General features: G+C 44.4%; 1 protein-coding gene across 10 annotated transcripts in view; it reads left to right on the plus strand.

Annotated features, from left to right (window-relative positions):
* The first annotated feature begins 225 nt into the window (after positions 1-225).
* The window catches only part of LOC116939645 (ral GTPase-activating protein subunit alpha-1-like), a 142,336-nt gene continuing 116,359 nt past the window's right edge, over positions 226-26,202 (plus strand). For all 10 annotated transcript variants that reach the window (XM_032948310.2, XM_032948312.2, XM_032948316.2 and 7 more), the window contains exons 1-3: positions 226-2,217; positions 23,930-24,040; positions 25,754-25,803. In XM_032948310.2, the coding sequence (XP_032804201.2) occupies positions 2,109-2,217; positions 23,930-24,040; positions 25,754-25,803 (270 nt within the window). In that variant the 5' untranslated portion in view covers positions 226-2,108. The remainder of the gene's footprint in view (positions 2,218-23,929; positions 24,041-25,753; positions 25,804-26,202) is intronic.

The raw sequence follows: 26,202 nt of genomic DNA on the forward strand, positions 1-26,202 counted from the left end.
TCGAGTGTTCGTAAGTCGCGGAGTCCGTGTTATTGTGCTTCTTGCACCACCGTCAACGCTTCAGCAGCACAGCAGCGGGCGGCATCATCAGATTAAAGCGTTTCGTGCAGGCCACAGCGCGTCCCCATGGCAACCAACCCTCTCCAAACCGTCATTTACATAAACCCCGCCCAGTATTTCAAAGCCTCCGCCCCCTTGACATCGAGGCCACGCCCCTCTCCCCTCCCACTTCTTCCTCTCCCGTGGCACCCCACTCCTCCTCCTCCTCCTTCGAGGTCCGTCCCCTGCGTCTCCCCGACCACTCGCGGCTCCGTGTAGCCCGGCCCGCCGTTGTTGCCCGGCTCGGTAGGGCCCGGCTGGGCTTTGCCGGAGCCGCTGTCCTCGCCCGTGTGCCGCCGCAGCCGCCGCTGCCTAGGACGGGCAAGCAGACAGGAGTGGGGAGGGGGGGGGACGACAGACGGGACAGACGAGGCAGGCGAGATCGACACTCGCGCATGCGGGTGCGGGAAGACTGCCGCGAGAGACGCACACTCGCACGCACTCACTCACTCAGGCAGGAACACAAGGGCAAGGCAGTGGTGGCGTAGGGGGTGGGGGTAAGATTTGGACAGAAAGACACACACACACTAACGGACAGACAGGCAGACAACACTCACTTTGTCAAGGTACATTGACGACATTCGACAAGGCAGTTGTTGGCTCGTACGCACGCACCCAATCAAGCAGCCGGACAGGCAGGCAGGAAAGCAGGCAGGTTTACACCAGGCACACGACTCGAGCAGATAGAGACACGCGTGGCAGGAGGCAGGAAGAGAGAGAGAGATAGGTCGGAAGAAGGACAGGAAGACGTGTTCTGACAGGCAGGCAAGATCGTTTAGATAAGGCACTCGCAACAGGGTATCAAGTTCGCGGGATCATCAGTGAGACAGGTGAACGGGTACTGTACTGTACAGGCGGGCAGCTATCACACACTGGCAGGCACTGGGACACACAGCCAGGCACTGGGACACACAGCCAGGCACTCTGACACACAGCCAGGCACTCTGACACACAGCCAGGCACTCGGATACACAGCCAGGCACTCGGACACACAGCCAGGCACTCTGACACACAGCCAGGCACTCTGACACACAGCCAGGCACTCGGACACATAGCCAGGCACTCTGACACACAGCCAGGCAGTCGGACACACAGCCAGGCACTCGGATACACAGCCAGGCACTCGGACACACAGCCAGGCACTCGGACACACAGCCAGGCACTCGGACACACAGCCAGACACTCGGACACACAGCCAGGCACTCTGACACACAGCCAGGCACTCTGACACACAGCCAGGCACTCGGACACACAGCCAGGCACTCTGACACACAGCCAGGCAGTCGGACACACAGCCAGCCACTCGGACACACAGCCAGACACTCGGACACACAGCCAGGCACTCTGACACACAGCCAGGCACTCTGACACACAGCCAGGCACTCTGACACACAGCCAGGCACTCTGACACACAGCCAGGCACTCTGACACACAGCCAGGCACTCGGATACACAGCCAGGCACTCGGACACACAGCCAGGCACTCTGACACACAGCCAGGCACTCTGACACACAGGCACTTTGAGACAGGCACAGAGAGAGAGGAAGTATAACACGCCATGGAGTTTGGCAATCACTGCGGTTGCTTAAGCCTTCTACAGTAGTAGTGTGCAGTGCTATACATCGGTGCAAATACACAGCAGCAGTTGAGGAAAATATAGCTTGTCAGAACATCGCACTGCTGTTCTTGTGCAATGCCATAGTCACGATACAATACTGTAGTGGTAAATGTAGTAAGCAGTTATTCGCGTACTCTAGAGCGAAATTGTCATTTTAAGCACATTGAGTTCCATTGGAGAATATATTCGTTTTGTAACGGAGGTAGTGCGTGAATACACGGGGAGTCGCACAGCTACCGAGGGAGATCGACGGAGTCGCACACGGACAGAGAGAGATTGAAAAGCAGCAAGTCTGTGAGCACGCAGAGATACACAGCCACTGTAGGGGAAACGTGGCAGGCAAGAGGGGTTGCGCGCACACACACACAACTACAAGGCGGCAAGAGCCATCATGTTCTCCAAGAAGACCCACGGAGATGCCAAGAAGTCTGCACAGAAGTTGCTGGACATCAAGAAGGACGCGATGACCCGACTCAAGCACCTGCGGGTCGTATTGGCAGGTGAGGAGTGGTCCAGTCCACGTGCATGAACATAGGCGAGATCCCCTGGCCCAGACTATGTTTATTACAAATGTGAGGTTCAGTGGTCCAGTCAATGTTTATTCCATTGAGATGTCTCGCAGTCCAATCTATTATTACAAAGGTAAATCCGATAGTCCAGTCCATGTCTATTCCTTTGGTATGTCTTGTAGTTAAACATATATTACGTAGGTAAATACAGTAATCCAGTCCATGTGTTTTCCGTTGATGTCTAATAGTCCAATATGTATATTACATAGGTATAGGTAATATAGTTGTCCAGTCCATATTTATTACATTGGTAAGTCTAGTTCATGTGCATGTCACAGTTACCTCCAACTCCTTGACAAGTGTAGTCTCGATTTAAAGCTTTCGTGACTGCAGTAATTCATATTCTTAGTTTTTTCGGTAAAGTCACGTTGAAGAGAAACAACAAAATAACAAAATATATATAAAACAATAAAAAATTCTCACGTTTCGACCATAACTCAAACGGTCGAAACGTCGTGAGAATTTTTTATTGTTTTATATATATTTTGTTATTTTGTTGTTTCTCTTCAACGTGACTTTACCGAAAAAACTAAGAATAAGTGTAGTCTCGTTGAGATAAACTTACATTTAAATGCTTAATACATATTCTTGGTTCTTTTGGTAAAGTCACGTAGATAGAAAAATAATAATGAAATAAAAATAAATAAATTTAAAAATGTAATAGTAAAAGCAAAAAAACAATATAAAATTAAAATAGTAAAATAAACTAAAAAAATAAAAATAAATTGAAAATAATAAAAGCAAAAATCCCACGACGTTTCGATCGCAACACAAGCGGTCTTCATCAGGCGGAGATGAAGACCGTCAGTGAACCTCATCTAACTTGTGTTCACTGACAGATACACTGTCCATTATACTGAGCAGCACACATGGTGGTATACTGCCAGGAAGCATTAAAGCAGTACACTGACCTATATCCTAACTCGTAGACTTGTAAGTATAGAGTACTAGCAGGTACATTGATTGATAGGTGCATTGGCCAGTTTTCTGGCAGGTAGACTGGTCGGTGTGCTGTGACTGGTAACTTGATGCTACTTTTTGGCAGCTACAGTGACCAGTATATGTGAAGGAACACACGCCAGTGTACTATATACTTGCAGTATTCCAACAGATATTCTAACAGGTACACTTTCTTATATATTTATATATACTAAATTATATATTCGTACTTACACTTGCTGGTACTTTTACCGGCAGGTATACTGCTAGGTACACGTGTTTGCATATTGTTTGTTATACTGGCCGGTGCATTGCCAGATGTTCACATCTACCTTTTTCATGGGACCTCCTTGGCCAAGACCAGGTTTTCCCCTTTTTATGGCAATAAAACAGGTGTTAAGATGTTAACACATCAAACTGAAACCTTTTACAGGAAATCATGTCTGCATTAACCACAATGCTTGTGGTCAGAATGCAAACAAAAAACATCCTCTGATTATATGCATTGTCTTTGAAACTGATTGTTCCACACCAGAGACAGCTTTATTTTGAGCCTAGTCTCAAAACGGTGCTAGACCAGAGGACGCCAACATATGAGAATAGATTTTCCCCCTTTTTCTGGCAACAAAACAGGTGTTAAGATGTTAAAACACCAAACTGAAACCTTTTACAAGGAATCATCTTTGCATTAACCACAATACTTGTGGTCAGAATGCAAAAAAATACTCTGATAATATATGCATTGTCTTTGAAACTGATTGGTCCACACCAGAGACAATGCATATATTATCATATATTACATCTTATATATTATCAGAGTTTGTTTACATTCTGACCACAAGTATTGTGGTTAATACAGACATGATTTCTTGTAAAGATTTCAGTTTGGTATTTTAACATCTTAACACCTGTTTTGTTGCCAGAAAAAAGGGGAAAACCTATTTTTATATTTTGGTACTGGCAAAGGAGGTCCCATGATGTAGCTGCACGCCCCGAGCCCTCATTACTCTGATAGTGCATTGTCTTTGTGCTATATACGTCTTTTGGCGTCCTCTGGTCTAACACCGTTTGAGACGAGGCTTGAAAGAAAGCTGTCTCTGGTGTGGACCAATCAGTTTCAAAGACAATGCAAATACTATCAGTGTTTTTTGTTTGCATTCTGACCACAAGTATTGTGGTTAATGCAGACATGATTCCTTATTAAGAGTTTCAGTTTGGTGTTTTACCATCTTAACACCTGTTTTGTTGCCAGAAAAAATGGAAAAACCTGTTCTCACCTACCTGTTTATCGGCTGCTTTACTGGCTGGTAAGTAACCAGATCCGTGGTCCTAGTGGCTGGGTCCACAGTTCAACCAGGCAGGTGCAGAGGGGGTGGTCAGCAATCACATGTTAAAGGTGAGAAGTTAGGGATCACACGGTTGGTCAGTTTACCGGAATAAGTTGACTTATTCCAAGTTGACTTATTCCAAGTTGACTTATTCTGGTAAGTTGTGTTACTTCTTTGCATATGTAATTTGTGGCGTTTTTTTGTTATTCGAGGCATCTGAAGGGAATGCATGCCTTGTTACCCGATGGGAATGGACTAATGAGCAACTCAACTCTAGCACAATTTTGGCTCTGTGCCATTGTGGGTCTTCCCTACTGCAGGCCCCAAGTAGTTATTGTGCTTGTCGACACGTGAATCGACAGCTCAACTCCTGCCTCCTCTGCTTGTAATTCATCCTGGGATTTACAAAAGCTTGTCCCACCTACTCTATAGTGAATGCACAGTTCAGCCACCCGTGATTAAACTGGGGGTTTCAAGTGTATAGTGAGCTGATGGTCTCAGCCTGATCATGAATGGGCTCAATGAAAAAAAATAACTTTAACTTTTTTTGGCACTCAATTTGGGATGTTTTCCCAGCTCCCGATAATAATTAAACAACACCTTAGTGTGACTGCCGTGGGATGAACCACCTCTGCTGCAGGACCTGCGAGTACCATACTTTAGGTCATGACACCATCAAGTCCAGAAGATAGGATGCAATTCAAGGAACCTCAAAAAATGATGTCCTGTTTCCAAATCGTATTTTAGCGGTATTGATCACTGCGAAAAAACACTAGTTTATGAAATTGAGCAAGCATAGGACCACAGATATTGTGGCAATTGGTGGTGCCGGTTCTGGCCGTCTTTCCGCTTTCTGTGGTTTCCCATGAAATCTGCGTGCGTTTAAAAAACGTCTACATCCTTTTGACATGCAATTTTTTTTTTAATGAATGATGTTAAATTAGCAAAGTTTGAAAGACGAAGTGGCATTGCTTGAAAGAGAATGTCTTCGAGATGACGCAGCAATTACCTACACCTATATTGAGCAATGTGGGATGGTGCCGTGGTTTAATGGTTGGCATACTGAATGTACAATTCAGAGGTTTGCAGTTCAATCTCCCGGCACGGCAGTTGAAGCAATGGGAAAGTTTCTTAAATCCCTTCCAGGCACTGACCCCCAGAAGTTAGTCAATCGGCAGGTCACGTGTGTAAGTTACAGTATCAGTTATCTTACCTTTTCCAAGGCTTCTGGCCAGCATAGAAGAGTAGGTCAAATACAGCCTGAGAGGGGCACTCTAGAATTCCCTCTCTAAAGTTCCATTTAGTGGAGACCCTTCTACCAGCAGTGGTGTCCATAAGCTATTTCAAGGCTGCACCTTTGAAACTGTATATTGTGTAGTGTGTTTACAGTGCATATGCCTTTTAAAATGTATACGCGGTTCAGCGCACTTATTGATGGAATGTCCTCTCACGCATTTAGATTAAATGATAGATGCTGTCGAGTGAACAACACAGTTGTGTAACAGCGCAGCGTACATTTTTACAAAGATTCGCTGTAGCACCACAAGTTGGATTAGGGTTCGGATTGATTGGCACGTGTACGGCAATGTTGCTGGCAACGTTGCTGGCAAGCAAGTTGCTTCGGCTGCCAGTTAGAAATTAGGATTGATTGCATGATGCCTCTTAAAAATATGATCGGCAATTTCGTGGGTGCTCCTTCAACCCAAGGGCATCGCGCCATGCGTGCCAATGCTATTGCAGTCGGTGTTTTTACATTCGTACTTGTTGCGTAACAATGCCATTCATAACGCCGGAATTATGGTCACAAAGTGATGTGCTACTGAACCGTGCAAATTGCATTTTATTTGGTTATGCCTCCTTGGTAGGAAGTATGTGGGGGGTTTTTGTAAGTTCGAGATTGTTAATGTGTTATCTAAAATGTAATTCCGTTTAATAAGTAACACAATTATAACGGAAGACGCTGTCCCTTGGAATGTTAAGATTTTTGCAAGCGCTGAACTTCTGCATTGATTTTAACATTGGCATGGCTCTCGGTCTTTACACATTAATCAGAATGGCTTACTTGTTCACCGAGGCTCACCGTGGCCAATATAGTTTAGTTCAGATAGCCTATATATATAAAGAACCGTAGTGGTCTGCTGGTGAGGGTACATAAGGAGGTTGACTATGAACTTCAGACTGTGGCTGAAGTAAATCAGTCTGGGTTTTGTGGTCCAGAATTCCAATTCAACGTGGCCTGGCAGGAGTTTTGTGGCAAACACAATCCATTGACAACAACGTTGTGGGGCATAAAGCGAGCGATTCACGTATTGCTTAAACATCACGTGCCTTTGTCCTCTGCTCTTTGTGGTTAGCGTGAAATGTAATTTGCTTACACATTTCCTGATCCCCAGTCAACAAGGCATATGTGGTTGTGGTGAAGAGAAAAAAAGCCCTAATGCTTTTGCAGTAACTTTTATTGCATTAGGGCAGTTTGCCAAATGGCTATAATTTGAATAGTTTTGTTTATGTGCTTGTTTAATTACGCCTTAAATGACTCAGAGCAAGCTGAAAGAAGTTTAAATATGATATTCATATGCCGCGTAATTTGATGGAGCACTGATCAAAGGGGATTATTGAAACCCCCGCTTGCCTTATCAGTAGACCACACGTAAAGGAGTTCGTTAATGAAACTAGACGAAGTTATACCCTCCTTAATTGTGGTTCTCCATGTTCAATACAGTACTCAAAACAGGGATTCATTTTTCCAATGTCTCAATTTAGCAGTGTATCTTTCTCGTGGTGGGGAGCAGTAGCACATTGGTTTAACGCACTGCGATGAACCCGGCAACCCGAGTTTGATTTCCGACCATGGCTAACATGGGGGGGGAGTGGAAGTGATATCTGAAGCAGTCCTAGGTGCTTTCTATTTACGAACACGTTTTGAGCATCATGGTGAAGTATTGTTAAACAACAACCCCCCATTACAGGCATGGCATGGGGTGGCCTTCACGCAGCAGTGGATTGACAAAAGGACTGTAAATAAAATAATTACCCTCCCAAATGTGTTCTCATGTGTGTTGCTGTGCGACAAGAAATTAGTGTAATTGCCCAGCATACGGAGTATTTGTTGAACTGTAGATATTTAATATCGAAATCTTCACACAACATTCATTAGTCATAGCCCCCCAAACACTGCAACCTGAAATGCGGCCAATCTCGGAAGCTGAGCAGGACCGCAAGCCTGCTTATATTGGACGGGTGGCTTTCGGGGCTCGCTTGGTATTGTGGGCATGGTCCAGCAAGGTGGCCAGGGAGTTCTGCGTGTTGCCCTCAGTGTGTGCGTTGGATCTTATCCGGGTTCTCTCATTTCCTCCCACATAAAGCCAAACACTCATTAATGTCATTGGCCAATCATCCCAATGCAGAACGCTCGTGAGACAGTCTGGATACTCAGTGTGGCTCTCACAGGTAAATAAGTGGTAGTATTTTGCTGCGGAGTTTGAGATGTTTAATATACAGAGACATGAGCTAAACTTTGTACAGTATTGACATAGATACGTGCATCTGCTCAGCATCGTATACCCTGTAACTAATTCATCTTGTCGTATGCGTCTATAAATACAAGATCCCTGTTTTAAGTACTGTATTGAGCAGGGAGAACCCCATTTAAAGAGGGTATAACTTCATGCTGTAAATTCTGACGATCATAACATCTGGCCGGCTACCATTTCTAATTCATACTGGAGTACATTCTCCAACGTGTATTGATAGCAAACCAATATACAGCACTTTGCAACAAATACCTACAAGCAAACCAAAATTAAATTCATGCACTTGGCATTTAATTAATATGGCTGTTAGATGCAGCCGCAATAAAGATGTTTGCAATACCTATTGCACGTGGGGATCCTGGGGAAAGGGAGCAGCATTATATTATAAGGAGAAGTAAATAATAATTTGCAGAGGACTGTAAAATAGCAAATGTATTGAGCCTGGACTTGAAGCAGGGGACAGTGAGTGAGCTGGCAGAACAGATGGCTGGAGGAAAGCTGTTCCAGACTGTGTGGGGCAGCAGGTGAGACGGAGTGATGTCCCACTGAGTGAAGGATGACCGGGAGTTTTAGCATTCGGTGAGTGTGCGCAGAGGGGGAATAGCATGAGACGAGAGCTAGCCAGGGACATGTTTGTGGATGACCTTGACGACGGTGAGTGTGATCCTAAAAATCGATTCGGGTTTGGTTTGGGAGCCATTGGGAGGGAGGGATCACTGGATAGGGGCAATGCCATCATATTAATGGGTGCAGAGGCAAAAGTCTGGCAGTGGCGTTTGAAATCACGTGGAGTTTGGAGATAAGGGATTTATTTGGAGGACACCGTAAGGGAAGGAGAGAGTTGCAGAAGGTGTGGATGGGGGTCTCGGTGGGAGTTGGTGCCAGGAAGTAGCGGTTGTGGGAGATTCTTTGCAGATGGAGGTATGAGGCCCCTTGCAGAGTTGATGTATTTTAGAACAGAGAAAAGAGTTCTGGATCAGTGATAACTCTTGATGTTTTGCACCCTCTTTGCCGGTGTAATGTTAGATCAGAAGGCGCACACTCATACTGGAGTCTTTACCGGGGTGTGGACTTTTGCCGATGAGGAGCCCTTCCGTTTTGCCAACATTTAGCTGGAGAAAGTAAGAGCCTTTCCGACGCGAGACCTCGTCAAAGATGCGGCAGTGGAAAGTGATTGTGGGTTTAAAGTATTTTGAGATGTATTGCAAATGTGAATATGTCAGCACATGTATTGTTGACGTGTTTTTTTTTAAGCAACTTGACTTCTTTCACGGTTTTCTGGGCATGCGTGTTATTTGTACAGTTTTTTTGCCAAGAAACGTCACCGCTAATGCAGCTGTGTTTAGTATCTTGCTCAAGAGGACAGTTTTGTATGCATGAATAATAATCACTGGTTATGGCTTGCGATCAGAGAACCGTATTGATGTTTATTAATACCATTCGTGGTGCAGTGCGCAGTGGTTCGTGTATCGGCGAGCGTCATTGTAATTTATTGTATGAAAAAGCATGTGCTTTGCATATGCATATTATTGCATTTGTGTTTTTTTTTGCATATGCAAAATTGGCTTCACTCAAAATACAATGCCGGTTGTTAAAAGCAAATCTCATTCAAGTAAAGCTTTAATGGGGCTCTTATAGAGCCGTATTATCGAGTGGGCGGCATGGTAGTGCAGTGGTAACCCTCGAGCCTAGAAGCCAGAAGCAGCTGGGTTCAATTCCCGACTCGGGTGCCTTTCTGCATGGAGTTTTGTATGTTTTCTCCCCATGTTCTTTTTTTGCATGAGTTTCCTCTGGTTTCTTTGGATTTCTCCCATAGCTAAAAGCGTACCTTGTCATTTAGAACTGCTTTTTGTGTTCAGTTTGTTGTACTCTCCCCCCCACCTCCAGTAAGTACGGTTGCCTACATGCAGTGCGAAAGAAGTTCAATATACATACAGTGAGGGAAAAAAGTATTCGATCCCCTGCTGATTTTGTACGTTTGCCCACTGACAAAGAAATGATCAGCCTATAATTTTAATGGTAGGTTTATTTGAACAGTGAGAGACAGAATAACAACAAGAAAATCCAGAAAAACGCATGTCAAAAATGTTATAATATTGATTTGCATTTTAATGAGGGAATTAAGTATTTGACCCCCTCTCAATCAGAAAGATTTCTGGCTCCCAGGTGTCTTTTATACAGGTAACGAGCTGAGATTAGGAGCACACTCTTAAAGGGAGCGCTCCTAATCTCAGCTTGTTACCTGTATAAAGGCACCTGTCCACAGAAGCAATCAATCAATCAGATTCCAAACTCTCCACCATGGCCAAGACCAAAGAGCACTCCAAGGATGTCAGGGACAACATGCAAACTTCAAATATTCAGACGTCAGTGTTGGGATCGAACCCACGACCTCCTGTATACTGGGTGTGGCAGTTAACATCTCACTACTGCGGCACTCGTACATGTGGTTTGGTATTTATCACGTGCATGTGGTTTGGTGTGAACCAAAATCAATCCATATAGTGTAGTGTAGCCCTAATCAAGGACTATTCCATGCAGCTTTAATATCACAAGGACAAATCAGAAAGTCTATTTATCATCATCACCCGCAGCAGCAGCCATGCTGTAGCCAATGCTAGATATCTCGTCACCACTCCATACGATCCTGCGAAGCATTGGTTCATCTCGCTCCCACACATGACCCAATCTCTCTTCGCTCTCTCTGGCGCTCATCCTCGCAGGCGCCAGATCTCTTCTCCTCCCTCCTCCTTCCCTGGCTACGGCCCTCTCTCTGGCGCTCATCCTCGCAGGCGCCAGATCTCTTCTCCTCCCTCCTCCTTCCCTGGCTACGGCCCCCCCCATCCGCTAGCGTCGTCCACCGGTGATGTTACCCTGCTTCGGGCCGCTTTCCTTTACAGTCGCGACAATGTCACAACACGGCTTGCTAGCAACAACATTATAGGGTGTTTAAATCAAAAAGTTTTGATTGGAGAAACGAAGACAGGATTGTCAAATGGCTAAAGTATTAATCATCTCAATATTTCTAATGACAGTCACTTAACCGGCCAATGGAAATTAATGACGGGATATTATTGAAGAACTGCACGATGAAGGCTGCAAGAAATTGCAGATTCCCAGCATGCATCTCAAAAATGCTTATTTTTGTTCATAAAAAAGTAACGAATTATTCTCGATACAAATCATGACTCCTGAGTCATGACGGTCATGGAATCGCAGGCAGGGGAGAGGAGGCGGGGGGGGGTGAATCATTACACGTCTCGGAAACATTGGTGCAGGATGTGGAGGAAGTTCATACACGGACACATGTCCTGTGAAATTGGGGATGCAATAGATTCAGTAAAACCACTGTAAACACCCTAAAGTAATTCCCCGTATTATTGTACACGCACGGCTCCTTTTGTCGATCCACAGCTGCACGAGGGCCTCCTCATGCCGTGCGGGTCATGGGGATTGTTTGACCATACTTCACCACAACTGGTCATTGCGGGCTGGTGAAGGCGAGAAGCGTAGATGTATGAGCATTTGAGTACAGGGCGACAATGGATTTTGCTGTACTAGCTCGGATGCCCACCACACAGCCCCGCAGCCTATAACATGTGTGATGCATGGTGGTTACCCATCCGAGCACAATGTGGGCTCAACCGTGCTTAAATGCCGAGATTTGATGAGACGCATTCCGGGTGATTTGGCCATACATTAATTAACAACCTTTATTTATTTTGCATTCGTCAGCCAATTAAGATCGGAATTGAATTCAAGGGAACATCAACCTCTTAAAAATTGACAGCGCTGTTTTGATTTTAAAACACCTTTATGAGGGTGAAAGTGTTTAGTTTGATCTAACACTTAAATTTAAACTGTATTATTGATGTGAAACCGCAGCATTATTATCTTGTTCCCAGAGCACGGTAATGAGCCATTAATGCTTGCATCTTCTCCGAAAGGCTTTGCGACAGCGTCTTAAATAATGACTGCAGTGGTGTGTTAATGTTTATGACTTGAAGGTAAAATCAAGCAATTGCCAGAGAGAGAGAGAGAACAAACGTCACATTAAATTGTTAGTTCCCTCCGTGCATCATGAGGATAGTGGATATAGCGCACACTGCCAAACGCAGTGCCAAGACCGAATTGCTGTCCTACACGGCTTTCCATCCATCTTACTGCAATTTGACCTCTATTTGCATATTTGATCCCGCGCAAGCTGAATACACGAGTTGGCTTAGAGGACAGCACGTGTCACGTGGGTGAATGTGGCTCACGGCCAGATGGGTTTCCTTCCCTTTCCTTCCCTTTCTTTCCCTTTCCTTCCCCGCTTCTGTCTTCCTGCCGCGACTCAAGTAAAGCTGCTGGGGACAAGCGCCCGCATGCCCCGTGCCCACGTTGGGAGAACCGGGGGAGGCATGCCTGTGGCATAGGCCCAAACATGCCCTCTGTTTTAACGCTGTGCCTTTGTAGTTGTACGGGTGCCATGATCTACCCAAGCAAGTACTTTGATTTTGAAAAATTGTTATTTTTGAATCCTTCAAACGGAGAACTGCCTTGACGGTGCCCAGAGGCTTGAGAGCTATGTTGATGACCTGAGTTGCTAGACTGGATAGGGGAATCCATACCGGTCAGATACTCGGCGAGAGATGAGACAAAATGTGTTACCTTCACCAACCCGCGCTGACCAGCATGGTGAAGTATGATCAAACCTATGAGATATCATTTGCATTTGGAATGGTACAATGTGAGCTGTGCTGATTCTGAGTGTAATGGTTACAATTTAGAAGCAAGCGCTGATCTTGATAGAGTGTAGGTCACTGTGTGCTTCTATTTTTGCGGCCGCTGTCATGGCAAATCTGTAAGTCTTCCCGGGACATTCAAGGTCCTCTTAGTTTTTTGTCAGTTGCATAATAATACAGCACTCAAGATAATGCATTTACTTGTTGTTTTCCCCTTCATCAATATTGGGACATTCTTATTCCCATGACATGCCCTGGTTTTTCTGTATCTCGCCATCCCAATAAGAGGTGGAAATACTAAAGAAGGGCTACGTTTGCCCTGTGCTGCGATCGACTTGCAGACATTATAGATCCGATGTCAGACCGCATGCCAGTGTTCTTAGCATTTAAAATGACCAAATATCCTGTTCTCAATGCTGCTTAATCCAATACCATAAAAAAACAGCAGTTGTATAAGTCAATTCCGGTGCTGCAAGGAGGCCTCCCACACCTTTCAGGCATGTGTGGGTCGTCATTTGACCATTATATAAAAAAGGAGGAACTCTATAAATCCTATAACATGCATGCAGCATTATGGGTCATTTGACGACACATGACCACGATGCTCAGTGTGGATTGGCGATGGGATGGGGGAGAGGGGCTCTCGACACCAGTTGAGATATCACTCACCACTGATGTTAGCCGCGGCTGGGATTCGAACTCGGGTCGTTGTGTTCAGAGCGTGGTATGTACGTGTATGTGGAACTTCTTTCGCACTTTACGTAACCAGCCGTGCTAATCGGAGGTTGGTGCATTCACCGCCACGCCAGCGTTGGACCCGATGCTGTCGTGTAGAAATTAAATACGATGAACAATGGACTTGTTAATATTTTACTCTAATGAAAATTCGGCACTTTTGTTGATGTAGTGGAGTGATTAATATTTAAAACTGTGCATATTGAATTATATTATTTATGTTCACCCGCAAGTTGAAACTACAGTGCTGCATTGTTTCTTAAATTCTATTGTTCTACTTTGTTCAACGTGAACATTTCTGCCAATAACGTTCATTTCCGCTCACATGACATCAGATATAAATGTGGATTGTGAATCGTCGATTGACTTTTTTTCAAGTCTCTAAAGTTACACAATTACATAAGTGACCATGTTGTTTGCCTTTGAGTAGTTTACGTTGGTGGAGTCGTTGGCGTGCTGAGCTGTAAACTCTGACCTCAGTTTAGATCCTGCCCATGGCTAATGTCACCCTTGGCGATATCTCAACCGCTCCTGAGTCTCCCTCCCACTATGTCCCCCCCCCACTATCTCCCCCCCACTATCTCCCTCCCACTATCCCCCCCCCCCATTATCTCCCCCCCCCTCCTTCACCAACCAGTGTGGTGAAGTATGGCCAAAAAAACCCCATGACCAAATTGGCGTGGGAAAGCGTTCATGTTAGCAGTGGCTTGACAAAGGGCTGTAAATGAATATAATTCACAGTAAAAATACGATATGTCATAAATTATACCGCTTCACGCGTTCATATTGCCCAATAAACTATGGCAGTGCGGTTATTTTCAAAGCATCAGTTTTGACTGAATTATATATTTTTTATTAAAATGCATCTTCTCATTTTGTTCGTGGAATATTGATTGGATATTGAATGTCAGCATGAAACGCATTACGTTCGCATTAATCACGCCTGTGCATGAAACAATATTAAACATTGACTGATGCATAAAATGCAATCACAATGCTTTTTTTTAAGAAATCATGTTAACAGTGTAAATACAATTCTTGTAACGATTCACAGCCCCAACGATTTGGTGATACACGTACGTTACATTACCGGCTCATGAATGAATTACATTATTGGTTTTTTTGGTACATGGTAGCACCTCTAGTGGCTGCAGGGGTCACATTAATTACATACAGCAAATACAAATTACAAATAATCGATTCTCACACTCACACTTCGACGTTTAAATATGCCGTGAGCGCAATAATCGGTTCGAATCGATGAATCTATGCTTCATTGGGCCCCTTGTAAATGCACCGTTTACATTCTCAGCATGTATGTACGTTGAACTTGCTTCACAATTGTCCTGAACATCATCGTCATCATTTACGATTTATACCGCGCCTTCCCATACCCAGAACAAAGAGGGCCTTTGAGATGATATCACGAGCAACACTCGGTAAGGAAGCGATTGCAGACTAAATACAAACACAGTGTTACAAAACCACTGCAGTATAGACAAAACACACACACAAACACGCAAACTAAAATAAACTAAACTAAGAAGGTAAACTGTGCCCGAGACTACTCTCTATTGTGTCCACTTCATAAGAGCGATTCGTACACTGCCTTAAAATAACGTCTTGAACCTTAAATCAATTCATTTCGTCATATATGAGTAAACTTTTCAACAACTTCAGTGCCAAGGCACTTCATAGTCATAACTGTAAAAAAATTATTTGAAGCTTTCGTGACTGCAGGGATTCATATTCTTGGTTCTTTCGGTAAAGTCACATAGAAGGGAAACAATAAAATAATAAAAATATAAAACAATAAAATTCTCACGACGTTTCGACTGAAACACAAGCAATCATCATCATCATCAGGTGTTCTAGAGCCGATTGTTGAACTCTGGCTCCCTGTGCTTATTCATTTCTTAGGTGCCAAACGTACCTTTGTCATCACTGCCTTATTGCAATGCATAATACTGCGCCATTGTCTCGCACAGTCAGGCGTCGCCCGCGGTGGCAGCTAAAGGCTGGTGCTCCGGTCGGTCACCGAAACGTAAATCGCGCAACATTGCGAACGCCCAGATCAAGTGAGAAAGGGTTGTGTAACAACCCAACGCACGTTTTTTTGCGAAGTGTAGTCAGCCCAGTGCATTTCAATGCTGTGTTACTCTTAATGTTGTTCTTACTGCGAGAGTCACACATCCGATCATCGCAATGTCCGCTCTGACCAGTAGATCACAAATTCAACCTTTTTCTCACACGGCTATGCATTCTTGATATCGCGCATATTCGCGGGCTTGCATAACACATTGAAGCACTTTTCCTACATTTAAACCTCCCCCCACCCCCCTCGCTTAAGCACAATCTCACGCCCCCAAACTCTGCAGTCCACTTTATATGAAGGTGCTATCGGCGAATTGATGAGTGTTTACGTGTGGGATAATACCTGGGACCCGTAGAAATCCAACTCGCGCGAGGGGGCGACGCTTTCCATACAGAAGGGACAGGTGGAGTCCACAATTGCTGCACTGCCTTCTCACGAGCCAGAGAGGATTGCTAGCACCTCGACGCCCACAACTAAAGGAGTCTCACGATCTTTTTGTGATCCACCAACCCTCGCCTCCGCAGTGCCGGATTACAGGTGTGCATGACCACCCCTGCCTGCTTAAAAGAGTGAAGTTCATTCGAACAATTTAAAAAAAGGCTATATTCGAGCTGAATTCAAATATGACATGCGTTCGATTGCCACCCACGGCTAGCATCAGTTACGAGTGATATTCCGACCCAAGTCCTGTGCACCCCTTTACCATCTCGCACTGGCCAGCGTGGTGAAATATAGTCAGACCACCTCTGTTACCGATACAATGTCTAGAGGCCTCACACCAGCAGTGAATTGCGAAGTGGGGCTTCAATTTATTTTAATTTTGTACGATTATGTTTTTCTTCTGTTAATATTAGGATAATGATCTAAGCATTTGTGTGTTGCTTGACACCGCTTCTGAGTCACATAAGTCATGGTTGTGTGAGCTTGTGATAGGATGTCTCCGAGTCTCATGCGTGCTTTTTCAAGATAACCGGGCTGAAAACAAAGTAGAGTTTTAATCAGTACAGGGCGGCACTCAGGAAACATGGCTTTTTGTGGGGAAGATTTTCCACTTCATACACTGGTTGCTCCCAATTTTAATTTGAATGCACGTATTGTTGGACTCCAGAACAAATATAGGTCTGACAAATGAGATCAGTGGCCATGAATTCAAAGTCTTAATTTTTGTAAGTAAGCAAAATACAATCAACTCCACTTCATATACGAACTTGTACGACCCCGATGAATACAATAGCGCTATGTATAGAGCGGTGGCCCGGCGGTTAACGCACTCTGCTGTGCGTGCGGCGTCCTAAGTTTAATTCCCATGCAGGGCTACCATCAGCGGCGAGTGATACCTGAACTGGTCCTCTTAAGTCGATTGGCGTGTTGCGTGTGGTGGGGGTAAAGTGTGGCTGCTCCCACCTTGGCCAAGACACGTGGTCAGCAGAGAAGAGTAGGCCAACTACCCTCGAGAGGGGCTCTCTAGAGCTCCAACAAATTCCCATACTTCATTGCCCATACGCCATTGCCCGTGAAGTAGTCTTGACTATTATAGGGTATTATTTTCACTTGAAGTAGATTGCATGATTTTAAATGGAAAGGGTGTTGGCGTGCATCTCTGGTACTATCAGCACTTGTGGGATTGTGCGCGTGTGTGTTCTTTAGATAAAGATTTAGGGAGCTTTCTTTCCTCGGCCTCAGCCCGGGAGTAATTGTCCCGAGCTCGTGGATCGCAGTGCTTGTTTTGGCAGTTGCTGTGCGTCCTGTTGTGTGGGAGGTGTGGACCTTGCTGCTGCTGCTCCTCCTCGTGATTGGCAGCTCAGGCAGGCGTGGTTGTTTCCTTCAAAGCACGCCCTATCGGGTGAAGGAACTCTCGGTTACCTTGCTTGGAATGTTCACAGTAACAAAACATCGGCATGTCAATTTTACAATTAACGATGCCTTTTTATCACCATCATCAGCCACGATCTATCCCACTCCTCCATGAAGGCCTTCCCAATTCATTGGCACCTATCGCTGTCCTGCACTGCAACAAGCGGATTTCACCAGGCAAAAAGGTGTACGTGCGCACTCAGCTCTTGAGCTGGTGGTCTCGACAAGGCTGGGAACGTTGCACATGCAATGTTGGTGGTCGTGTGACGTGCATTGCAAGGCATGATGGGAGTCCTGCCTTCCTGCTGTTAGTGAGCAGCACACCTTTGTGTGTTTAAAAATTAGTTTGTTTCCAGCCTGCACGCATTTCCATGGAACAATTCACCCAGTAATTACAAACAAGCTGTTATCATTGCTCCATCTCCGCGTTTATGTCCTCTAAGATGCGTTCAATTCCTTTTCTTAACCAATGGCCACCTTCTCTTTCTGGCTGCGATGATTTTTTTATGACATTAAAAAAAATTCCAGGAGGACAGGGGTTACTGTAAGGTCTGGTTGTGGGCACAAATGTTCCAAGAATTAAAAAAAAGAAAGCCGCCTCTTACGTTTGTAATGCATCATTTAGGACGAGACCTTTGCAGATAATTTTTGGAATGTCATTGTGCTTACCCCTTGTGTATACATGCGTCGAATATGAACGCTCGCCACTACAAGTTTGGGCAAAGCAGCCTTTTATTTAACAAGTGAGATGTATGGACGACAGCAATCGCACGGAGGCCATCATCCGAAAATTCCCCACAGTCATGCAGGGCCAATGTGGGCCCCAGATCCCTAAAAGGCTTGTTGTGCCTGACCTTGTAGTTTTACTAATGTTTATCATAATTTGTAAAAAAAAAATTATGCCGCACGTGTGTATATTCTGTAACGCTTTCTAAAACACGTTTGTCATCTAGAGCGTTTAATTAGCAGGACGGAAATTGACATTTGTGTATTTACAAATGCCATTGTTCTATTTGCTGTAGATTGTGTCTCCGACCTTTGCGGAAACCCTTTGATTTGTCAAGTTTTTAATACGGTGAGTCCCCAATAGCAAATGAAAACACTTTATACCGGAGTTTAGTTCATATCGGATAGTCTGTACGCAAGTTATAGAGCCCTCTCCCCTCATTACAGACGGACAAGGATGACCCATAAATACCTTCAGCCTTTGTTTGAAAGCATTAACAAATCTCACGGTGAAAAATTAATGAATCCTTTCTCAACAAGACCCAACTAAGGGCAACCTGCATTCATAAAAAAAAATCGAGGTAAATATTTGCATCTACCGCATAAGGTGAAACCTGTAATCGCATGTCTGTGGCCGTAGAGTGTTGAAAATAATTGTTTACTTGACGCACTTTCACTTGACGCCAAAAACACCGTGCGTCAACGACTGCCTGACAGCTTTAGGTACGATGCCTGTCCTAGTCCACCCACACGTAATGCTCCACAAAAGGGTACGTGCCAAACTGAGGACTTTTCCGCCCCACTTTTTACTCACATCGGGCTCGCTCATCGTTGGGATGGCACACGGCGGTGTCACGCCTGGAAGGAGGAGCCGACAAGATGTCACTACAAAGAGGCATACAGTAATTGCTTATCCAGTTTTTCTATGAAAGATAATGACTCAGACTCTTTAGTGCTATCTTAATTACAGCTGCACGCTTAAGAGAAGCCGCGTATTACTTTTGTCACATGTATGCTAATAATGTGAATAATAATGTAATAATGAACGCCCGCATGTTGCAATGGTTTGCAATCCAGCAGTCGTTGGTTCGACTGCAATCAAGGGTCGCTGATTCAGATTAATTTTCTGGTGTTGCAGTTGAAGCAATTGGGGGCCTCGCATCCTGATTGCCTCCGCCTCTGTCCACCCCGGTCGTATGTACAGTGAGGAAAAAAAGTATTTGATCCCCTGCTGATTTTGTACGTTTGCCCACTGACAAGGAAATGATAAGTCTATTATTTTAATGGTAGGTTTATTTGAACAGTGAGAGAGAATGACAACAAAGAAATCCAGAACAACGCATGTCAAAAATGTTATAAATTGATTTGCATTTTAATGAGGGAAATAAGTATTTGACCCCTCTGCAAAACATGACTTAGTACTTGGTGGCAAAACCCTTGTTGGCAATCACAGAGGTCAGACGTTTCTTGTAGTTGGCCACCAGGTTTGCACACATCTCAGGAGGGATTTTGTCCCACTCCTCTTTGCATATCTTCTCCAAGTCATTAAGGTTTCGAGGCTAACGTTTGGCAACTCGAACATTCAGCTCCCTCCACAGATTTTCTATTGGATTAAGGTCTGGAGACTGGCGAGGCCACTCCAGGACCTTAATGTGCTTCTTTCTGAGCTGCTCCTTTGTTGTCTTGGCCGTGTGTTTTGGGTCATTGTCATGCTGGAATACCCATCCACGACCCATTTTCAATGCCCTGGCTGAGGGAAGGAGGTTCTCACCCAAGATTTAACGGTACATGGCCCCGTCCATCGTCCCTTTGATGCGGTGAAGTTGTCCTGTCCCATTATGAGACCTCCTTTGCCAGTAACAAGATATAGGAATAGGTTTTACCCTTTTAACTGGCACAAAAACTGACACCTTTATTCAAGGCATCATGTTTGCAATAACCACAACACAAGCAGTCAAAATGCAAACAAAAAAGACAACTCTGATAATAATATGCACTGTCCTTGAATTTGATTGGTCCACACCCGAGACGGCTTTCCTTAGAGCCTAGTCTCCATTGGCGTTGGACCTTTTAGCGTCTTCTGGTCCAGCACCAATGGAGACTAGGCTCTAAGGAAAGCCGTCTCGGGTGTGGACCAATCAAATTCAAGGACAGTGCATATTATTATCAGAGTTGTCTTTTTTGTTTGCATTTTGACTGCTTGTGTTGTGGTTATTGCAAACATGATGCCTTGAATAAAGGTGTCAGTTTTTGTGCCAGTTAAAACGGTAAAACCTTTGTCCTGTCCCCTTAGCAGAAAAACACCCCCAAAGCATAATTGTTTCCACCTCCATGTTTGACGGTGGGGATGGTGTTCTTGGGGCCATAGGCAGCATTCCTCCTCCTCCAAACACGGCGAGTTGAGTTGATGCCAAAGAGCTCCATTTTGGTCTCATCTGACCGCAACATTTTCACCCAGTTGTCCTCTGAATCATTCAGATGTTCATTGGCAAACTTCAGACGGGCATGTATTTGTGCTTTCTTGAGCAGGGGGACCTTGCGGGCGCTGCAGGATTTCAGTCCTTCACGGCGTAGTGTGTTACCAATGTTTTTTTTGGTGACTATGGTCCCAGCTGCCTTGAGATCATTGACAATATCCTCCCGTGTAGTTCTGGGCTGATTCCTCACCGTTCTCATGATCATTGCAACTCCACGAGGTGAGATCTTGCATGGAGCCCCAGGCCGAGGGAGATTGACAGTTCTTTTGTGTTTCTTCCATTTGCAAATAATCGCACCAACTGTTGTCACCTTCTCACCAAGCTGCTTGGCAATGGTCTTGTAGCCCATTCCAGCCTTGTGTAGGTCTACAATCTTGTCCCTGACATCCTTGGAGAGCTCTTTGGTCTTGGCCATGGTGGAGAGTTTAGAATCTGATTGATTAATTGCTTCTGTGGACAGGTGTCTTTTATACAGGTAACAAGCTGAGATTAGGAGCATTCCCTTTAAGAGTGTGCTCCTAATCTCAGCTCGTTCCTGTATAAAAGACACCTGGGAGCCAGAAATATTTCTGATGAAGAGGGAGTCAAATACTTATTTCCCTCATTAAAATACAAATCAATTTATAACATTTTTGACATGCGTTTTTCTGGATTTTGTTGTTGTTATTCTGTCTCTCACTGTTCAAATAAACAGTGGCTCGAACGCCACATTTTACAGGGCCGTGCCTTGACCTTTACCCTTTCCGAGTGCTCTCGCATTTTGAATAGACGCACACAGTGACACACGCCTTCCCCTCTGTAACACTTGTGGTGCCCATATTGCGGAGAGGTTTCACCGTGAATGTGTGAACTTTTTTTTGGGGCCAAAGGAATGCTGTTTATCTCTTTTTTTTAATTGTATTTAGATTGTTTCGTCTTAGAGTGATAGTTGATCTGCTTGGCAACTAAATGTAGCCCTGGTGCACATTTTAGAGATGTACAGCCACAAATATTTGCTCTGAGTGAGCCACAAAAGGATGTGCAAACCTCGCCCGTTGTGTTCACTCGACTCACAGTAGTAGATGACATGTAAGTTCAGAAGGGGAACTGTGGGACCCCCATTGTGTTAACTTGACTCAGTAGTAGATGACATGTAAGTTCAGAAGGTGAACCGTGGGACCCCCGTTGTGTTCACTCGACTAGTAGTAGATGACATGTAAGTTCAGAAAGGGGACCGTGGGACCCCCGTTGTGTTAACTCGACTCACAGTAGTAGATGACATGTGAGTTCAGAAGGGGAACTGTGGGACCCCCATTGTGTTAACTTGACTAGTAGTAGATGACATGTAAGTTCAGAAGGGGGAACCGTGGGTCCCCCGTTGTGTTCACTCGACTCACAGTAATAGATGACATGTAAGTTCAGAAGGGGAACCGTGGGTCCCCCGTTGTGTTCACTCGACTCACAGTAGTAGATGACATGTAAGTTCAGAAGGGGAACCGTGGGACCCCCGTTGTGTTCACTGGACTCACAGTAGTAGATGACATGTAAGTTCAGAAGGGGAACCGTGGGTCCCCCGTTGTGTTCACTCGACTCACAGTAGTAGATGACATGTAAGTTCAGAAGGTGAACCGTGGGTCCCCCGTTGTGTTAACTCGACTCTCAGTAGTAGATGACATGTGAGTTCAGAAGGTGAACCGTGGGTCCCCCGTTGTGTTCACTCGACTAGTAGTAGATGACATGTAAGTTCAGAAGGGGAACCGTGGGTCCCCCGTTGTGTTCACTCGACTCACAGTAGTAGATGACATGTAAGTTGAGAAAGGGGACCGTGGGTCCCCCGTTGTGTTCACTCGACTAGTAGTAGATGACATGTAAGTTCAGAAGGGGAACCGTGGGTCCCCCGTCGTGTTCACTGGACTCACAGTAGTAGATGCCATGTAAGTTCAGAAGGGGAACCGTGGGACACGTCCAAAGCAAACATGGTGACTTGGGTAAAACATAACTGAAACTGTCATGAAGGTTTGTTGCAAACGTTATTCCAAATTAATGTAAGGGCTGTCCTAGGAAACCAATTTGGGAATGCTCAACGTGAATTAAAACCTGTAAGTGACGAGTAACCCCATCAAAATGGAAACCTTAATTATTGTATGCTTTACCCAGTTTTAATTACTGCACAACCTAGTAACTACATCAATAAACAGACAATACACTTCAGTCTTATATCTGCCCTCCCACCAACAAAAATGTCAAGTTTATTTTTTTTAACACACCCCATCAGCCACTACAGCCTTTTGACGGTCAATCATTTCAGGAGCATCGGTTCAACAGCAGCAAACCTTGGATCAGTATAATCAGCAGCATCACGCTTGCTGGACCCAGATAGTTGTAGGCAAGGACCCTCTGCAAGCTATGGGTTCTCGTTCGACATAACACACAGCGATCGTGCACGCTGTTGTAAAAGCGTTCTTGTCTCCACAAAGATGCTAACGGTTATTTTGGTTTATGTATTTGAAAATTAAGTGATGACTTCTAGTTTAGCCATTAACCTTCTGTTAAAATGTCTCTTTTTAAGCTACTGGTTTAAAATTTGCCAACAACTGAGCAAATGGAGAAACTGTATTGAGATATGGCTATGTCAGTCAATATTAATAAAAGAGTGTACTTCATAATACAGCGATATAACGGCATATTTTGAGGTTTCATTAATTGAAAGTTGAACCTGAATGCTTGCTAGAGTTACAGCAGAATCTCGGGTGCAATTCCTTTCTGTTTAATAAGTGTTTACCATCACTGAAATTCATCTGTAATGGAAATTTTAAGTGCCTACACATTACTTTGTCTTTGGCATACCCATTAATTTCCTTTCATGTGTTGTGTTATTTGATTATGTGATTTTGCATCCAACTAGGACCGGTATCTAATAAAGACAAAGGGCCCTTGCTTTTAAACATCTGGCAATTGCCCAGCGTTTGTTTTAGCAAGCCTGACTCTGCTGATGAGACCCTGAATGTCGAATCGTGTCCAGAGTTTTGCGTGTGCTGGACCAATGCTTCTGAAACTATACACTCCCAAAAGGCTGTGTGGGTGATGGGATGTGTAGAAAAAAATGTTACGGTTTTTTTTTACATGGAGTGACAGATAAGGGAAGGAGGAGACATTGCGTGCTTATGCATTTCATTCTCTTTCATATAATGCTTAACTTGTGACTCCCTGTACCAACTGGTTTCTTTGTTCGTCTGTTTGTTATTTGTAGAAAACACTGACACGGCGGATTTGAAGTTGTTCTTCGACACCAACTATTCCCAGATCTACTTTGTGTTCTTCGAGAACTTTGTCAGCATCGAGGCCAACCTGAAGCAGAAAGGTAAGGGGGGCATTCTAGTGGCACGGGCCAAGGTCATTATCGTACACATTCTTAGTGGACAAAAACCATCCCATTCCAGGCATACCAGCAGCCTTACAATCTGATCTCACCCAGCAGGCTTCTTGCGTGCGTACAGCAGGGACCGAATTAATCTTCGGTAAATGTATTGCATCGTGTTCTTTGATGGATGCTGCCATGGTGGTGTAACGGTTAGTGCACCGGACTTGCAATCCAGAGGTCACCCCTTCTATTCTATCTCCCGGCGCGGCAGTTACATTGGCGAGTTTCTTAAATTTCAACCCGCCCCCCACTATGCTACTGTCCATCCAGCAGTGTAAGTTACGAACAATTAACTAACTACACTTTTTATTTGACCAAGTAAGGCCCACTGAGATATACAGCTCTTTTTCAGAAGTGGCTTGGCCACAAATGATAGTGCAACAAAGTGGCTTATCATGCGGAAATCTATAGCAGCCAAATACTCTAAATGCACGTTGATTCTAAATGTGGAGGAAAAATCCGGAGGACCCGGCGAAAAATCTACATGACCACGGGGAGAACACGCAAGCTCCTAATATACAGGTGTCCGTGTCGGGATTGAACCCACAACTTCCTATATACCAGGCGAGGGAGTTGACGTCTCTCCACCGTACCATAAATAGATACCATCACAGTCGATCGGAAGGTCGATTGTGGTGGGGCAAAGTGTGGGTACTCCCATCTCTTCCAAGGCATCTGGCCAGAATGGAAGAGTAGGCCCAATACCCTCGAGAGGTGCTCTCTAGAGCTCCCTCTCGTGGAGGGCCTCTTGCCTTGAGTGGCTTGAGCCAGCAATTGCAGGGCCGCACCTTTACCTCCGTGATTATAGTTAATGACAAGGAAAACAAAAGTGTATAATTTTGTTGGCTAATTTGTTGAGAATGCCTGATTGAAACTTCGATTGAAATGTAATTTGCCTGTTCTATTTGCAAAGAGAAAACAATAATTTAAAACAGTAATTAAAGCTAAATAATAAATTGTGGCCTTTGAGCAATGAGCTTCGTGTATCATATTTCAGGATAAGGTCATTTATAAGCAATTGATTTTGAAGTGTACATTTGGAAAGCTTTTAATTAATTGCCATGTAAACTGCATGAGGGTATTCAAGTTAACTGCGTAGCTGTATAAATGATTGACAATCGGCAATGTAATTGTCAATAATTCACATAGCTTTTACCGTTAACGCTTGCTTATCTGTGGGCAGATTATCCAGGTTGTGTATTCACCGTACTTGCAATGAAAGACATACAAATGATAAAATAGCGAATTCACAGTTGAACTCTTCAATTTTTACACGAGCTGCTTCTAACCAATTATTGTAAAAAGCAATCAAAACATGGCACATTTTGTGAAAAATAAATGGATTCATAACCAATTTGGCAAATGTTTTTTCACAATCTGTTGTTGTATTATCCCCGTGACCCCCTCCTCCCCCACTCATCCAATTACCCCAGATAATGAATTTTTTTGTTGATATAACATAGTTGACAGTGCTTCTTATTGATCAATGACAAATTATGATAACATTACCATTTTCACAGCCAAATAGTATTTTTTGCATCGATTAAAGTCATCGCGGGCATTCACTTTCCCATTAAATGAAACCACGCTCTTTGCTGTAACTTCCGGTGCCGGTATTTGTGTTTAATCACGTTTGTGGTTTCCTCTTTTCAGCACACAAGTCTCAGAGGGAAGAGTTGGAGTCGATTCTCTTTATATTCGAAGTAAGTTATTATCCATTGTTCACAATATGCAGCGGGGGAAAAAAGAGCATGTCTTTTCGAATAAAAACACGTGTTTTGAGAGTTGGTCAGCATTGCCTTGTATCGTCGGTCTGCCCAACAGCAGTCCCATTTTGCAACAAATAATAATGACTGCAGTTACTCTTCACCTCCCCCCCCCGCATTGCATGACACCGTATAACCGTTCGAGTGTGAAATACATACTTAATAAGGCAATTATGCATCATCTGAACAGCTGAGTGAACATAATGAGTCGTATCTCTCACACATTCACAACGGTGGCATGTTTTGTTTGACAAAGTTATTATTTTGAAAACGTAAAGGGCTTCCAGGTCGCTACTTTTTTTTCCGACAAAACGGGCGCTCACGGTTTTTACGGGT

Source organism: Petromyzon marinus, chromosome 6, assembly GCF_048934315.1.
Source record: "Petromyzon marinus isolate PM22_M1 ecotype Great Lakes invasive population chromosome 6, UKy_Petmar_22M1.pri1.0, whole genome shotgun sequence".
Lineage (NCBI taxonomy): Eukaryota > Metazoa > Chordata > Hyperoartia > Petromyzontiformes > Petromyzontidae > Petromyzon > Petromyzon marinus.